This window comes from Salmo salar, chromosome 24, assembly GCF_965601325.2.
Source record: "Salmo salar chromosome 24, fSalSal1, whole genome shotgun sequence".
NCBI classification, from domain to species: Eukaryota; Metazoa; Chordata; class Actinopteri; order Salmoniformes; family Salmonidae; genus Salmo; species Salmo salar.
This window is the reverse complement of record NC_138314.1, coordinates 9,444,722-9,462,722: the sequence shown is the minus strand read 5'-3', so window position 1 is coordinate 9,462,722 and position 18,001 is coordinate 9,444,722. Positions and strand designations below refer to the sequence as shown.

The 18,001-nt window shown below is 44.0% G+C and overlaps 1 protein-coding gene across 2 annotated transcripts in view; it reads right to left on the bottom strand.

The window, feature by feature from the left end:
- The window catches only part of dock8 (dedicator of cytokinesis 8), a 91,481-nt gene that overhangs the window by 48,983 nt on the left and 24,497 nt on the right, over nucleotides 1–18,001 (bottom strand). For both annotated transcript variants that reach the window (XM_045707154.2, XM_045707155.2), the window contains exons 3-8: nucleotides 12,767–12,942; nucleotides 10,823–10,894; nucleotides 9,312–9,420; nucleotides 6,490–6,702; nucleotides 4,724–4,809; nucleotides 3,670–3,736 (exon numbers count right to left, since the gene is read on the bottom strand). In XM_045707154.2, the coding sequence (XP_045563110.1) occupies nucleotides 3,670–3,736; nucleotides 4,724–4,809; nucleotides 6,490–6,702; nucleotides 9,312–9,420; nucleotides 10,823–10,894; nucleotides 12,767–12,942 (723 nt within the window). The remainder of the gene's footprint in view (nucleotides 1–3,669; nucleotides 3,737–4,723; nucleotides 4,810–6,489; nucleotides 6,703–9,311; nucleotides 9,421–10,822; nucleotides 10,895–12,766; nucleotides 12,943–18,001) is intronic.

The window sequence follows — 18,001 nt, the reverse complement described above, 5'->3', positions numbered from 1 at the left end:
GCAAGGGTGCCAATATTTACTAAACAAAAATATAAATGCAACAATTTCAAAGATTTTACTGAGTTACAGTTCATATGAGGAAAACCGTAATTAGGCCCCAACCTATGGATTTCACTGGGAATACAGATATGCATCTGTTGGTCACCGATATTGTACCTTAAAAAAAATGGGCCTCGGGATCTTGTCACGCTATTTCTGTGCATTCAAATTGCCATTGATAAAATGCAATTGTGTTCGTTGTCTGTAGCTTATGCCTGCCCATACCATAACCCCACCGCCACCACGGGGCACTCTGTTCACAACGTTGACATCAGCAAACCACTCACCCACATGGCGCCATGGACGTGGTCTGCGTTTGTGAGACCAGTTGGACGTACAGCCAAATTCTTTAAAAACGAGGCTGGAGGTGGCTTATGGTAGAGATATGAACATTAAATTCTCTGGCAACAGCTCTGGTGGAGATTCCTGCAGTCAGCATGCCAATTACACACCCCCTCAAAACTTGAGACATCGGTGGCATTGTGTTGTGTGACAAAACTCCACATTTTAGAGTGGCCTTTAATTGCCCTTAGCACAAGGTGCACCTGTGTAATGATCATGCGGTTTAATTAGCTTCTTGATATGCCACACCTGTCAGGCGGATGGATTATCTTGGCAAAGGAGAAATGCACACTAATAGGGATGTAAACAAATTTGTGCACACATTTTTTGAGAAATAACCTTTTGGAACATTTCTGGGATCTTTTATTTCAGCTCATAAAACATGGGACCAACACTTTACATGTTGTGTTTATATTTTTGTTCAGTGTATTTGACTGCATCTGTATAATAGCACATCAATAGCACACTGGTTCTAGCATAGCTGCGATTCAACCAAGAATTGTCTTTGACATTGTGCTGGGAGACATACTTTGTCGCGAGAAGATCGGGAAGTGGAGACAGAAAATAACCTTACCCCAATATAGCCTGCTTAACTCCAAAAACGCTAAACCAGCTATATTGGGGTAGGGTTATTTTCATTCTCCACTTCTCTATCTTTTCTTAATGAAGTCTCCCAGCACAATGTCAAAAGACAATTCTTGGTTGAATCGCAGCTAGCCCTAGCAATGACCAAAAAACATTTTGAAGAAAGCCAAAAATGACAAAGAGCTTCTGTTTCTACGCCTCCTTTTGTGACTGTGTCCTAAGAAAAGGATGACCCTATGGAGACCCTGTACTCTGTGATAGTCATGTGAGGTCCATTACAACTTCTCCTCATTCCACATGTCACATTATTAGTCTTCTACAACAGTCTTTAACATTTCATAGCAGGACTGCTACAACAAACTGCCGTCCGTCTCTCTCTGATACTTGGGTCAACACTTCAAAGTTCAACATTTCGCATCGTCTCCATAGTGACAGCTATGCAAAGTGTATTACATTTAAAAAGCCAAGAGTTCCACAGCACGTCATATTAATTTTGATGAGACACAGCACAGCTGAGGATCCCTGGCTGTGTTCTAAACATTTGGCATAAACCTCCACTTAACCTCACAATCCTCTGGCTGCACCATGCTTGGTATGATAATCCTATTGCTGTTGTAGTCAATACGCACACCGTGGTTGGTCTAATAATCATAACCATTGTCGCTATAATAACCGTTCCTACTGTGTACTGCAGGGGATTGTCAACTGGTGGCCCACGGGCCAAATTCGGCCCACGGGCATTTTATTTGGCACCCAAAAGTTTTCTGAGCAAAAAGTAAATAATCAATTGTCTTGTTTTTACTTTTTGGGGGGGGCATAAAATACTGTAAAATCACTAGAAATTGAGCTCATAAATAGAGAGACATACAGTATTTGATCATGTACCAATGTAATCAAGGATTTAAATAATGTTTTTGTGAAACATACTGTAATATCTGTTTGGGCTTCTTGCAGAGTACAAATGATTCATAATTATGTTCCAACACCCAACCCCCGATATCCACTCAAGAAAAAAATTGTCCTGCAGCTGAATCTAGATGGGGACCCCTGGTGTACTGTAACCCTCTCAGTCAGTCAGTCAGGGCAGGACAGGACAGGATTAGAGGAACGTTTCAAGGGAATTATATCAACATCTGCTGCATATTTCCCAGATGTGAAACCAAAACAGCATTAAAACATAGCATTTCACTGCATAGCAACAGAAAAGCAATGGTGAACGTGAGAAATAAAGAGGGACAGAAACAGAAATACAGAGAGAGAGAGAGAGAGAGAGAGACAGAGACACAGAAAGAGACAGACAAACAGACAGAGAGTGTCACGCCCTGACCTGAGAGAGACGGTTTATTTCTCTATTTTGTTAGGTCAGGGTGTGGGGTGGGCATTCTATGTCATTATATTTTTATGTTTTGGCCAGGTATGGTTTCCAATCAGAGGCAGCTGTCTATCATTGTCTCTGATTGGGAACCATACTTAGGCAGCCTTTTCCCACCTGTGTTTGTGGGTAGTTGTTTTCTGTTTTGTGTTTCTGTACCTGACAGAACTGTGCGCTTTCGTTTCCCTTTGTTATTTTTGGTCGAGTGTTTGATTTAAATAAATAAATCATGAACACGTGCCACGCTGCATCTTGGTCCCCTCTCTACGACGATCGTTACAGAGAGAGACAGATCGAGAGAGAGAGAGAGAGAGAGAGAGAGAGAGAGTGTGTGAGAGACAGTGACAGAAGAGAGAGAACCTCAGTCACCAAACCCCTCTTTTCCAGATTGAGTCACATCAATTGTAATTGGTTAAACAAGCTGGACAGTATGTCATCCTGGTCCATAACAGAGGGATGCTTCATGGGCCTACAACATAGTGTCTTTGTCAGGCCTTTCTGCCTCCTCCTCTAATGAATTCAATAAGGAGGATGTTGTGTTAACCTTCACAATAACACATTGTGCCCGATGGATCTTATGGTGAATAGCAGTATCTCGTCCCTCGCTATGCAGTTGACATGGTGCATAATAAAGGGAAAGGCAGTACAAAAAAAAAATAACAGTAATACTTTCACAGACTGCCCAACCAGGACGCAGTGTGGCCAGATGACCATGGAGGTCAGAGGCTCAAATCCTAATGAGGGACACGTGGTGCCCTTGAGGCCTAAAACCCTAAATCCAAATTCCACTCCAAAAAAAGATCCAGCTGTGCAAGTCCATAACACACATGCTACTAGCTTTGGCTAACGGTGTTTGGATAGGAGAGTACAGTGTGAATTAGATGGTTCACTCCTATGAACACGGCTATGCTTGCTCTACTGGCGAGGCCTCTCAGTCCCAGGGCCTCCGGACTGTGGCTAAAGCCTTGGATATCCCCCTGATACATCACTTCACTGACCACCAACACAAACCATAACACACTGGCCATAAGACGACCTAAAGGACGAAATGCACTGTTGCTGACTAAAGTGAAAAGCAAGTCCTATTGCCTCTGACCAGAACATCGGCTGTCATTTTCTGTTCATTTCCCCGACAATTCTACATGTTGAATTGCCACGGTTCGTCGACACCCAAGAAGGTGGTCTACTGCGCGCGGCCGACGTTTTGCTATGGCGCGTCTTGTCCTTGGCACGCATTACCCTCCAACGACATGGGTTGACCTCACAAGCAGGCCAAAGAATACAGCACTCTAAAAAAAACACAAAACATCAGAAGGAAAGACCTACTGTACCTTTTTCTTCTCTCTCAGGTCGTACAGAGCCAGGGTAGCAAACAGTGGCTCGATATCAATCTCAAACCTATGGCGGACCGGGGAGAAAGAGTATCAGACTGTCATTTCATAGCAGCAGTGTGTCGACCAGCAAGCAAACATCACCTGTTAAAATCAATCTACTCTATTGTACTCTACTCTATTCTATTCATCAACTCAGGATAATCAACAGATGCAACAGCGATATGAAATGTGGACGCATGCACTTGCATAGCATAGCATAGCATAGCATAGCATAGCATAGCACTAAGCCTATCTAGAGAGCAATGAGTCAAGCTGAAAGTTGGGACAGGCTGCTGCCAAAACACTGCTTAGAGATGATGCAGAACTTAGCTGAAATCTTTAGCGGTTTTACGGTGTGGGAGAGGCAGAAAGAGAGAAAAGGAGAGAGAGAGAGAACAAAGAGAGAATGCAGAGAAAGAGAGAGAGAGAGCAAGAAGACGCGAGCCCACAGAAAGAATGTGGAAGAGAGGGTGAGAATATGAGTGAGGGAAAGAGAGAGAGGGACTGTATTCCACAGAAAGTTATTGTCTAGAGCCCTCAAACTCAACTCTGGACCTTGAAGCCAGTTGGCCTGCATTTTTTCATTGTTCCCCTCTAAATAGGGACTGATTTAGACCTTGGACATCAGGTGGGTGCAATTAATTATCAGGTAGAACAGAAAACCAGCAGGCTCCGGACCTCACAGGGTAGGAGTTGAACACCCTTGGTTTAGAGGAAATGCAACAGCCACTGTACCGCACAGCTACCACACTAAAGGCAATGGTTCAGACCAAACGAAATGGTCTGGTTAGACTTCTCCAAGACAAATGATGGTCTGACAGCTGCAGCAGCACACAAATTCATGCTAAATGTCCTCTCTCAGTGTTCATCTCACACAAACTCTCTGTGAGCTACACTTCTCTCTCTCTGACACCCTGTCAGACACACTCTGTTGTTTCTCACATACAGGTAGCTAGTTAGCTAGAAGCATACAATTATTTTCCTTCTGTGATAAGTAATGTAATTCCTGTACCTGATGGCCTGGCACCGGATGAGGATCCTGTCTCCCATGTGCTCTTTGGGACAGTCGGGAATAGGCCGGATCTCCACTGCATCATCCTGGAATACCAGAGGAATGTCATGGATCTAGCCACTCATAAGCAGAAGCATGCTCTGTGTTCATTTATGTGCGTAAGTGATGTACGGGTCAGCTGTTTGTTCACCCGCACCCGCCGGCAATTGCTAATAACCCATCCACAACCACCCGACTATATGTGATAAAGTTAAAATCTGAGGCTCGCAACCGACCCTAACCCGCTAATATAGAAAATGTGCTGTAGGCTACAGTCAGAGATGGTGAAAAAATGTTTTGACAGTGGGAGGAGCAGGTTTATTTTTGCCTGATTTACATATGATTCTTTTTATAATTTATGACATTTTGGTAGGCTATTTGTTAGTCAACTTGTCTATAATTAGATACATGCAGCTTCTCTCCTGTTATTATATGTTGCCCTAGAAGACTAAATAAACCCTTGCTCACCAGAATGTCATAAATGCTTCACCCTAGTTGACATCTGTAAAGTGCTCTGTCATCTAATGCTTCTTCCTCAGAGCAAAGAAGTTTAGGGACCGGGGAGAAAATGCAATGCAATGACAAAAAAATGTAAACGGGTCAGATTTTCTGTGCAAAATTTTCAAATGACATCAGTTTGACCGGTTGTAAAGAAATAGAAAGCTGTAAAAATGACCCAACATGTTTCTGATAAGATTTCAGTTTGGCTTGGATTCATATTTTATGTGGTTGAAATACTAATCAGCTTTATGATACACCTCTACAGACAGTATATACTGTAACTGCGCATTCACATTCTCTCAAGATGCTGAATTAATTTTTTATTTTGTTTTCACTCCTGTTCCCAAGTCAAAAAATCTCTACATTTGGAGTATCATTTTACTTCAAGAAATGCTTAATTCTGCAAGAGTTAATATGAAGGCTATGTGAGAGGTTATACACCTACAGTCAATGTCCAGATTCCAGTTTCCATTTAACCCATCTAAACAGTAGGCTACAGTTCCCTTTATGTGCCTTAGGCCTATTTGAAATCCCCTGTCTTGTGACTGTCGAATTTGTATAGCGCCTCTGCTATAATCCTCTTCACCAAATCTTTCCAAAACACTACTTTTCTGTCCCTCCCTTCTATTTTCAACTCTACATTTCACAGCTTTTCTCCTATTGAATTGAACTCCGACATTGTCCTTTTTTCCTCAGTGGATTGACGTTAACAAAAGTGTTTGGCGACTGGCGTAGGCTATTTGGCACGTGTAGGCCTACTGTTATACCATAAAGCTTATGCACTAATGCCAGAAAGCCTAAAATAATGAAAAGAAAAACCTCAATGTAGCATTTAGTATCATTCTTGTGAAATTGATATCATTTATGGACTTTTTATAGTATTGTTTTCTTTTTATTCAATCCACCCACCACACACCCTTCATACACACAATACTTCATGACCCTAAACCCTAAATTCTTATTTAAAATTACGGCCTACCCCGGCCAAACCCTAACCCGGACGACGCTGGGCCAATTGTGCGCCGCCTTATGGGACTCCAAATCCCGGCCGGTTGTGATACAGCCTGGAATCGAACCAGGGTCTGTAGTGACGCCTTTAGCACTGAGATGCAGTGCCTCAGACCGCTGCGCCACTCGGGACTGTAACCGCGGGGATTGCAGGTTATGAGTCAACCTGCCCATCGCTAGTGTTTGTGTGTGTGCGCACGCGCGTGTCCCTCTCTCACCTCGTCGGTGGGTGGGTACAAGGCGAACAGGTCTGCGTGGCGGTTCCCCTGCCGGGCTTCCAGGTTGAACCTGTCCAGGTCATCATGGTTACTGAAGCGCAGTAGCCCGTCCACTCTGGGGTCAGGGGTCAGACCAGAGCGGAGGTCAAAGTCAGAGGAGGTCAGGGTCCTGCCGGAGTCATCACTCAGTACCGCCAGGGAGGGGGACTTCACCTGTAATAATAATGACAGGTATTAGAAGATAGGAAATGGACAGGGAGTGAGGAGGTAGGAAGAGGATGGAAAAGAGAACATCCAAAATACTCAATTCTCCCAACAAAATAATGTTACTTCTCCCAAACAAAAGTATATTTCATGTAGGCCTACATTGCAAATGTTTCCAAATAATTGCATTACTTCAAGAGCTTAGGCCGGTAACTTGCTATGCAAGTGCAGCGGAGAGGTAAGATGTCATCCATAGATTCCTAACTGTGTGTGAACATCAAGAGAATCAAGGCAACCTCATGGAATCCATGACTAATGGGTTCAACTCCAGGGGAGCCCAGCAACTTCGGAGCAAAGGGGTGCATCCTACCGCCACAGAGAGACGAGTGTTAATCAGGGGTATTGCAAACATGGAATCACTCTACCACTGAGCTACATGAAAAGAGGGCTCTGGATTTTTCAGGCTACGTCCTACTTCCAACCACACCATCCCGCCACCTGCCAACCCCCCTCACAGCGCACCCTTCATTCATTCTCTCTGTTAAACGTAAGAGGAAACATCCATCCATCTTCCATCTAACCTCCACACCCCGACCACTGCCTCACAGTGCCCCAATCCAAACCAGGCTTCCCCAATCTGGGCCACAGGGCTCCAGGCAACCCCACAGGATTGCTAATGATCCCCAGAGTGCTGCAGTGTTGGAGCATGGGACAATTAGAGGCTGAGATACAATAGGCCTGTTCTTCTCCTCTCTCTGGCCTGGAGCGGATGGGAAACCCACAGCTGGAACAAGGGTCCTTTGGTTTGGGTGATTGGGGCTTGGCAATACCTGGGGAATGGGGCTGGGGAGAGGAGCTGGGGCTGGAGACAACTTGGCTGGTGCTGGGAGCTGACTGAGGATGGCTGGTGCTGGGGGAAGGACTGTTGAATAGAGCTGGGGGCTGGCTAAGTGGAGACACAGGTTAGCTGGGGCTGGGACTTGACTGTCAGGGGGTTGGCGCTTTGAGCTTGGGACTAGGGGCTGGGAGAGGTGGAGCTGGGAGAGGTGGGGCTGGAGCATGGGGTTGGCTGGGTGCTGTCCGGGGACTTGGCAGGACAGAGAATTGGATGCTGACTGGGGCTGGTCAGAAACAGACGGGGACTGCATGAATATTCACACCTCATTGGGTGCAGGGTAGGCTGGGTTAACATGAGGGAGACGGTGCCAGGACAGAGGTAATAGAAATGACAAAACACTTCTGTGTTCAGTGTTGTGCTCCCCTCCTGTCTCTCCTTCTCTCGGTTCTCTCCCTCCCCGCTGTTCTCTCCCTCCCCGCTGTTCTCTCCCTCCCCGCTGTTCTCTCCCTCCCCGCTCCCTCATGTTCTCGCTCAGCCTCTCCACTTTCATTCCACACTGATTAGATTGTCCTCACCATTAAATCAGTGTGTGAAGATGAAGAGAGGTGTAATCATAGTTTCTCAGACATCTCTCTGTTTCCTGTGAGACAGACAGGGGCGAGGACACCTGTGGTGCTGCATCTGACAAGGAAACCACCGCATAGGTTTCCACTGTATAAACCACCGCATAGGTTTCCACTGTATAAACCACCGCATAGGTTTCCACTGTATAAACCACCGCATAGGTTTCCACTGTATAAACCACCGCATAGGTTTCCACTGTATAAACCACCGCATAGGTTTCCACTGTATAAACCACCGCATAGGTTTCCACTGTATAAACCACCGCATAGGTTTCCACTGTATAAACCACCGCATAGGTTTCCACTGTATAAACCACCGCATAGGTTTCCACTGTATAAACCACCGCATAGGTTTCCACTGTATAAACCACCGCATAGGTTTCCACTGAATAAACCACCGCATAGGTTTCCACTGTATAAACCACCGCATAGGTTTCCACTGTATAAACCACCGCATAGGTTTCCACTGTATAAACCACCGCATAGGTTTCCACTGTATAAACCACCGCATAGGTTTCCACTGTATAAACCACCGCATAGGTTTCCACTGTATAAACCACCGCATAGGTTTCCACTGTATAAACCACCGCATAGGTTTCCACTGAATAAACCACCGCATAGGTTTCCACTGTATAAACCACCGCATAGGTTTCCACTGTATAAACCACCGCATAGGTTTCCACTGTATAAACCACTACATAGGTTTCCACTGTATAAACCACCGCATAGGTTTCCACTGTATAAACCACCGCATAGGTTTCCACTGTATAAACCACCGCATAGGTTTCCACTGTATAAACCACCGCATAGGTTTCCACTGTATAAACCACTACATAAAACAAAAACAAAAAAACGATATATATCAATCGATCTGAGGAGTCAGGAGATTGAAACAACTGTAGAATTTGGGTTTCATGATGAACATGTTATACAGTACCCAGGGTATCATATTACTCTGTTTATTTCAAACCGTAATGTATCCGAGAGCTGCATGCGATACTACTGTAAACTCTGGATGTACTCTGGTCTCCCGATGACAATGGGACTGACAGAACTGCTCCTTGCGGACCCAAACTCTGATTTGATTTGTTAAAACCTATTTGGGTCATCTTTGTCGTGGTGTTGTGTATGCATTCTTGTGTAAATTGTGTGGTTACCCGTGTTTCTTGTTTCTCTGGCTGGATGTCGGATTCAAAAATCTGTTTCCGCAGAGTTTTGTGTAGACTTGCCCGCTCGGAATATGCACTCCAACCATCTCCCTGGCACCTGCCCACACACACACACACACAGCATGGTTACTGATACACCGCTGGCATTTTAATTGAAAACAAACCAGATTACAGACATACAAACAGAACTGCAGCGTGTGTGTGTGTGTGTGTGTGTGTGTGTGTGTGTGTGTGTGTGTGTGTGTGTGTGTGTGTGTGTGTGTGTGTGTGTGTGTGTGTGTGAGATAAAACTAGCAGGCCTAGGCTGTAATCAGTGTGTGAAGATGAAGAGAGGTGTTACCACAGTTCTCAGACATCTCTCTGTTTCTTGTGGGACAGACAGGGGTGAAGACACCTGTGGTGATGCATCTGACAAGGAAACCACTGCATAGGTTTCCACTGAATAAACCACTGCATAGGTTTCCACTGAATAAACCACTGCATAGGTTTCCACTGAATAAACCACTGCATAGGTTTCCACTGAATAAACCACTGCATAGGTTTCCACTGAATAAACCACTGCATAGTTTTCCACTGTATAAATCACTGCATAGGTTTCCACTGAATAAACCACTGCATAGGTTTCCACTGTATAAACCACTGCATAGTTTTCCACTGTATAAATCACTGCATAGGTTTCCACTGAATAAACCACTGCATAGGTTTCCACTGTATAAACCACTGCATAGGTTTCCACTGAATAAACCACTGCATAGGTTTCCACTGAATAAACCACTACATAGTTTTCCACTGTATAAATCACTGCATAGTTTTCTATTGTATAAATCACTGCATAGTTTTCTATTGTATAAATCACTGCATAGTTTTGTATTGTATAAATCCCTTCATAGGTTTCCACTGTATAAACCACTGCATATGTTTCCACTGTATAAACCACTGCATAGTTTTGTATTGTATAAATCACTGCATAGTTTTCTATTGTATAAATCACTGCCTAGGTTTCCACTGTATAAATCACTGCATATTTTTCTATTGTATAAATCACTTCATAGGTTTCCACACTGCATAGGTTTCCACTGTATAAACCACTGCATACGTTTCCACTGTATAAATCACTGCATAGTTTTCTACTGTATAAATCACTGCCTAGGATCCCACTGCCTAGGTTTCCACTGTATAAACCACTGCATAACGTTTCCACTGTATAAACCACTGCATTCTGTAGGTTCCCACTGTAAAAACCACTGCATAGGTTTCCACTGTGTCATCTGCACCAGTGGTCACCAAACCTGGTCCTGGAGACCGAGCCACCTGGCGTGTAGGCTTGAGTTGTTGTTCCACAGCCTTTAGTCATATTGTCCCAACGCCCGCACACCAAGTAGCGCTCCAGGGTTAATGATCACTAGCAGACACACATCAAGCATTTGACAGGTCAGTAGTCATGAAGGAAAGAAGACGACAGAAAGCAGTCCCTGAACGTGTCATCATAAGAAGCTTACCTCCTGCTGACCATCAGCCAGGGCTGGGTGTAACTCTGAACACAGTCCTTCACATGGGAATCCAGCTGCACCCTATAGAGATACAGGAGGACAGAGAGGGAATGAGAAGGATGGAACGCACACACATACGATAGCATACGCACGTATGCCCACATTCAAGTGTGCGGGCACGCACACACATGCGGAAATACCCTCCACACACAGCCTGCATATGACCTGTTCCACTCCTTCTGCATTCCTATCTTATCAGCATTACCTGTACTATCACGTTCAAGGTGAGTAACAATCCAAAGACGCTAAGACACCACTGGGTTGTAAAGAGCCTTCTGAGGTATGATAAGCCATTGTAGTGGGACCTAGTAAACTAGTGAGTGGGGCCCTTGAAACAGATATGTGTTCATAGCAGGGAAAGTTACTGGGACTATAGACTGTCTTAAATCAATGCCGATCCCAGAACTCTAGACCCATGCCCTCTCCACAATCTGTGGAGATCTAATAGGCATAAGCAATATAGCGTGGCAAGAAAAAGTATGTGAACCCTTTGGAAATACCTGGATTTCTGCATGAATTGGTCATAAAATGTGATCTGATCTTCATCTAAGTCACAAGAATAGACAAACACAGTCTGCTTAAACTAATAACACACAAACAACTATGTTTTTATGTCTTTATTGAACACCCTGTGTAAACATTCACAGTGTAGGCTGGGAAAAGTATGTGAACCCTTGGATTTAATAGCTGGTTGACCCTCCTTTGGCAGCAATAACCTCGGCCAAACGTTTTCTGTAGTTGAGGATCAGACCTGCACAACGGTCAGGAGGAATATTGGACCATTCCTCCTTACAAAACTGTTTCAGTTCAGCAATATTCTTGGGATGTCTGGTGTGAACCACTCTCTCGAGGTCATGCTACAGCATCTCAATCGGGTTGAGGGCAGGACTCTGACTGGGCCACTCCAGAAGGCGTATTTTCTTCTGTTGAAGATTTACTTCTGTGTTTTGGGTCGTTGTCCTGTTGCGTCACCCAACTTCTGTTGAGCTTCAAATTGGCGGACAGATAAAGACATTTTGCAGGAGAATGTTAGGCTAAACTTGGGAATTCATTTTTCCATCGATGATAGCAAGCTGTCCAGGCCCTGAGGCAGCACCAAACCATGATGCTCCCTCCACCATACTTTACAGGTAGGATGAGGTTTTGATGTTGGTGTGCTGTGCCTTTTTTTCTCCACACATAGAGTTGTGTGTTTCTTTCATAAAACTAAACTGTAGTTTCATCTGTCCACAGAACATTTTGCCAGTAGCGCTGTGGAACATTCAGGTGCACTTTTGCAAATTTAGACGTGCAGCAATGTTTGCAGTGCTGAACTTTCTCCATTTATAGACAATTTGTCTTACCGTGGACTGATGAACATCAAGGCTTTTAGAGATACTTTTGTAACCCTTTCCAGCTTTATGGAAGTCAACAATTCTTAATCTTAGGTCTTCTGAGATATCTTTTATTCGAGACATGGTTCACATCAGGCAATGCTTCTTGTGAATAGCAAACTCACATTTTGTGAGTGTTTGTTATAGGGCAGGGCAGCTCTAACCAAAATCTCCAATCTCGTTTCAATGATTGTACTCCAGGTTAGCTGACTCCTGACTCCAATTAGCTTTTGGAGAAGTCATTAGCCTAGGGGTTCACATACTTTCCCCAACCTACACTGTGAATGTTTAAATTATGTATTCAATATAGACAAGAAAAATACAATCATTTGTGTGTTATTAGGTTAAGCACACTATGTTTGTCTATTGTTGTGACTTAGGTGAAAATCAGATCAAATTTGATGACCAATTTATGCAGAAATCCAGGTAATTCCAAACGGTTCACATACTTTTTCTTGCCACTGTAGTAACAGGTATGGTTGACTTTATTCTATATTGAACATGTGACCATGCAACCCACCCCTCATCGGGTACAGAGTGGCGTACGGTCCGACACTCCTTCTCCACATATTCTACTTCCAGGTCGTCGTCAGGGAAATCTCCGAGCTCCCGCATGAGGGCGGAGTCTCCGCCCTGCAGCTGTGACATCAGAAACTCCTCCAAGTCCAAGGGCTCCACCGCGTCATACGACTGGGGCTGGAGAAGGAGAAAGAGAGAGAGAGAGGAAGGGAACGGTTAAATAGAGGAACAGACAAGTATTACATAGACAACACAGACTGGGACTAGAGTGGAGAGATACACAGTATGTTTTCTATACTGTACTATATTGTATACAGTAGAGCGAAAGGGGGAAAAGGAGACGGAGAGATGGACTGAGAGAGAGAGCGGTAGAGGGAGAAAAGAGAGAGAAATAACCGAGGGGCAAGAGAGAAAAACGTTTATTTTTGTTTCATGCCGAGGGCACAGGCAGGAAATGGTTAAGACACAAAGATACTACATGATGACATTCTTAAGGTTATGAATACACTCACTGTAGCGCATCTAAATGTGATATTGATAGGAGGTTAGAGCCAGATAGTTCCAGATATGTATTCATTGGCGTCAATGAAAGAATTGCCTGGCCTTGAAGCATACCAAGAACTTAACAACACATTTTTTAAGGGGAGAGAGGCTAAATGAAGTGAGAGAGAGAGAGAGAGAGAGGAGAGAGAGAAAGAGAGAGACAGAAAGAGAGAGACAGAAAGAGAGAGACAGAAAGAGAGAGACAGAAAGAGAGAGAGAGAAAGAGAGACAGAAAGAGAGAGACAGAAAGAGAGAGAGAGAGAGAGAGAGAGAGAGACAGAAAGAGAGAGACAGAAAGAGAGAGACAGAAAGAGAGAGACAGAAAGAGAGAGACAGAAAGAGAGAGACAGAAAGAGAGACAGAAAGAGAGAGACAGAAAGAGAGAGAGAAAGAGAGAGACAGAAAGAGAGAGAGACAGAAAGAGAGAGAAAGAAAGAGAGAGAGACAGAAAGAGAGAGAAAGAGAGAGAGACAGAAAGAGAGAAAGAGAGAGAGACAGAAAGAGAGAAAGAGAGAGAGACAGAAAGAGAGAGAGAGGCAGAAAGAGAGAAAGAGAAAGAGAGAGAGAGAGGCAGAAAGAGAAAGAGAGAGGCAGAAAGAGAGAAAGAGAGCGTGAGGGAGAGAGCGAGAGAGAGAGAGAGAGAGAGAGAGAGAGAGAGAGAGAGAGAGAGAGAGAGAGAGAGAGAGAGAAATGAAAAGTCAGAAAGATGAATCATCCTTGAAGGCTTTGGGGGCCTGGGTACAGCACAGGGAGTTTCTTACAGCCCTCCGTCATATCCAAATATTACAGAGCTGGGAGGAGGAGGAGGACAGCTTGGATCACTACTCTGCTCTCAACAACCTCAGATCTGTAGGGAATGAGTGGACCGAGCTCATATCGAGAGAAAAGGAACTTAGAGGAACTCGACATAACCTTAGACGGAAACTTCAGCTAGACCATTATCCATTCCTATCATATTAGTCCAGTCATCCTCCTCATAAGAGTCTAACCCTCTGCAACCGTACAACAACCCCTGGGGAACTCTACCCCGTATAACTCCCTATCCTAACGGGTGACTGACCTTTGGATGACAGCTCACGGTGTCATGTATGGAAACATCATTACAGGCAAAAACAGACAACAGTTTTGTTAAGTGGTTGTTATGCTGTGTCGGTACTGTAACTACTGTGGTCTTTAAATGACATGACTCTTCACGTGGAAGCTGTAAGACACGCACATAAAACAATACCTGAATGGTAATAAATTGGTACCTGCCAAATTCTCGTCTAATTACGTCGCTGGAGCAGTAACTGTGTGGCTCCATATACAGTGGTTCAATTATTATACGGTAATCTGTGAAGTACGGCTCAGAAATCCTCAAGAGGCCTCGAAGAACTTCAGTTTACCGTTGTAAAGAAAAGACGATCTGAATGGAGAATAATCTGGAGAGCCCTTCGGAAAACGTCACACCTCCAGCCTTATCCCACACAAGTCTGTGATAAAAGAGTCAGGGAAATAAACATGCTTTTTGTCACCAGAGAAGGCCATCAGATGACTATCGCAGACGAGAGGCTGCATCGGTGACACTGTACATACTCCAGATCTGTATCTTTATACACTTCTCTGGGCTGTATGTGAGGGCATGGCATGACAGGAGGGTATTGCAGGTGCTTCTGAGAGAGGGCTGTGGCGCTGAACCTGTGCATACGACGACCACATAAATCTGATCATACATACGGCTGCATCGGTGAACAAATGTCACAAAAGCTTAGATTTGTGACTAAAATCCCCAAAAATGTTAAGTGTCCAGAAAAAGAAAAAAGTGTTGTGCTTCCATCTGTTTTGTAAATGCTGCTCTCTGCCACATCTTTCTGCCACATCTCTCTCTCTCTTTCACATCTCTCTGCCACAAGACTCATTTGCATGATAGCCAAGTGTCAAAGGGAGGTTGAGTGAGAGAGAGAGGTTGAGCGAGAGAGAGAGAAAGAGCGAGAGAGAGAGAAAGAGCGAGAGAGAGAGGTTGAGCGAGAGAGAGAGAAAGAGAGAAAGAAAGAAAGAAAGAAATGCAGCCGTGTTGAACAGAGGTGAAAGCAGTCCTGGATTCCTTTTGCTCCGACATGTTTTTGACGTCATCCGTGATGTTTTTTTACTACACCAGTGCCATGCTAGGCGGAAAACAGGAACTGGCAACACAGAGAGAAAGACCAGAGATAGATAGACAACAAAAAAGAGAGTCATGTGTTCAAAATAAACGGTATGTCTTTACCAGATGGTACAAGGCTTTATTGCTTGTATTTTGTTTCGTGTGAGGAGTGAATCTGGACAAGCATCCTAATACTCCCTAAGATATTTGAGTGAACCCCAGACATTTAAATGCTTGGGGAATCATGGCTGCATATCTCCTTTCATAATATACTGTACGTTCTCTTTCCCTTCCTTAGCATGGGAGCCAAATGAAACAAATACATGCATACATACCTCTGTCCTAACTCCCAGGCATCCTGCACTATGGAGAAATGCTCTCAGCTGGGCCAGTAACAGGCTGTTGTCCATACCAGCAGTCAGACTATTGGACTACTACACTATTGCTCCTGAAGCAGTAAGCAGGGATGGGAAGCATTTCAATAACACTTAAGCTGCAAGACATGTTTCAATCCCTTTTGTGGATTTTGTAATTATATTTGATAATACCTTTCAAATATAATATTTTCTAATACATAATATGCACATTTGTTGTTTTGTCTTGGGGGTGTGTAGTATTTTGTCCAAAAGATATGAGGATACATCTTGCCTATCCCTAACAGTAACACTGTTCTCTCTGCTACCGCACGGCAAGCGGTACCGGAGCGCCAAGTCTAGGTCCCAAGAGGCTTCTAAACAGCTTCTACCCCCAAGCCATAAGACTCCTGAACATCTAGTCAAATAGCTACCCAGACTATTTGCATTGCCCCCCTCCCCCTCTTTTACACCGCTGCTACTCTCTGTTGTTATCATCTATGCATAGTCACTTTAATAACTCTACCTACATGTACATATTACCTCAAATAACCGGTTCCCCCGCATATTGACTCTGTACCGGTACCCCCCTGTATATAGTCTCACTATTGTTATTTTACTGCTGCTCTTTAATTACTTGTTACTTTTATTTCTTATTCTTATCTGTATTTTTTTTAACTGCATTGTTGGTTAGGGACTCGTAAGTAAGCATTTCACTGGAAGGTGTTGTATTCGGCGCATGTGACTAATACAATTTGATTTGAACACAGTTATACTACTCAACTCTGCAATGTGTCTTTTCAACCTAATAAAGAACCAGTAACCTACTTCCCTAAGAGGAAACTACTACCCACAGGCTGTACCAAATACCCAGTCTAACAACACATCACCTGCCTCTAAGCTCAACACTGGCTGCTTACACACACATTTTAAACATAAAAGTGTAGGTCTCGAGATGACCGTTAGTAGAACTATAACACAGGTACACTGAATTGGAAGTAGACTTACCCTGCTAAATATTCAACATGTAAGAGGGAAGTTAACAAATTGGTGCATTCCTGGAAACAAGAAGAGTTAACCATAAGATCTCACAAAACTCAGAGGGACCCTCAGACCCAATTCCAAAGTGAATCCTAGCCCCTACCACAAGGCCCTGTAGTTGATGTGAAAAGGAGTGGATAGGTATATGCAACTTGGTGGAATTACTCCCGGCCTTTCAGAGGGCAAAGTGGAGCCATCAACATTTTGCTAATACCTATCCAATGTTTTTAGGTCTCTACGTGAAGTAGGTAAGGGAAGTGACTAGGAGTTGATTTGGTAAAAAAGCTGTGGTAACAACAAGCAAGGTAAAACACTTGACTACAGGAAGTGGCATCAACAAGGCCTCCATCAATCATCTCTTGTGTTTCTAGAGACAGAACCCCACCCCACACACACAAGCAAGTGCACACTTACAAAAGCGGGGCACGCACAGACAAGCGCAACACAAACACACACTCATGTCATCCATCAATTTGGAAATGATGTTTAACTAATAACAATGCGCATCATTATACGTCCTAAAAATAGAGAGATGAATCATAGCAATGATCATCATCATCATCCCACACATCTGCCTGCAGCTCCATTGAGCTCCTCCGCTGATGATGCACCATGGGAAAATATCAACATGCAGAGGATGTTATTAAAAACCACTCTCCTGCATTGCAAATCCACAGATATTACATATTTGCCAGTGTAAGCTGGTAGGTAAGCAGGCCATCCCATATCTCTACAGTAGCCTGCGCACTGACCCATTTCCCAAGCAGGTTGGACATTAATCACAATAATAACTAGGGGATGGGCCAACTCTCCCTCCTCTGGCCTAGTCAGCTGCCTAGCAGCCGACAGAGACATATCAAAGGGATGAAGCCTAGAGTCAGAGAGAATTTTTTTATTTTTTTTTATTTAACCTTTATTTAACTAGGCAAGTCATGATATGAAGAGGCTTACAGTAAACGCTGATGCCTTAAGCCTGTCAAATATAGAGCGGTATTAGTGCACTTAGTACGAGAGAGAGTGAGCGAGAGAGAGAGAATAAGTGAGGGGGTCACAAAATCCCTCTTTAGGATTACATTATTAGGCCTACAGCACAAAATGCTGTCTGAGAGTCTCACTCAGAATCAGTCTCCTTAGGGTAGCTAAATATTACACCCTGGTGCTATTTGCTGCTACCCAC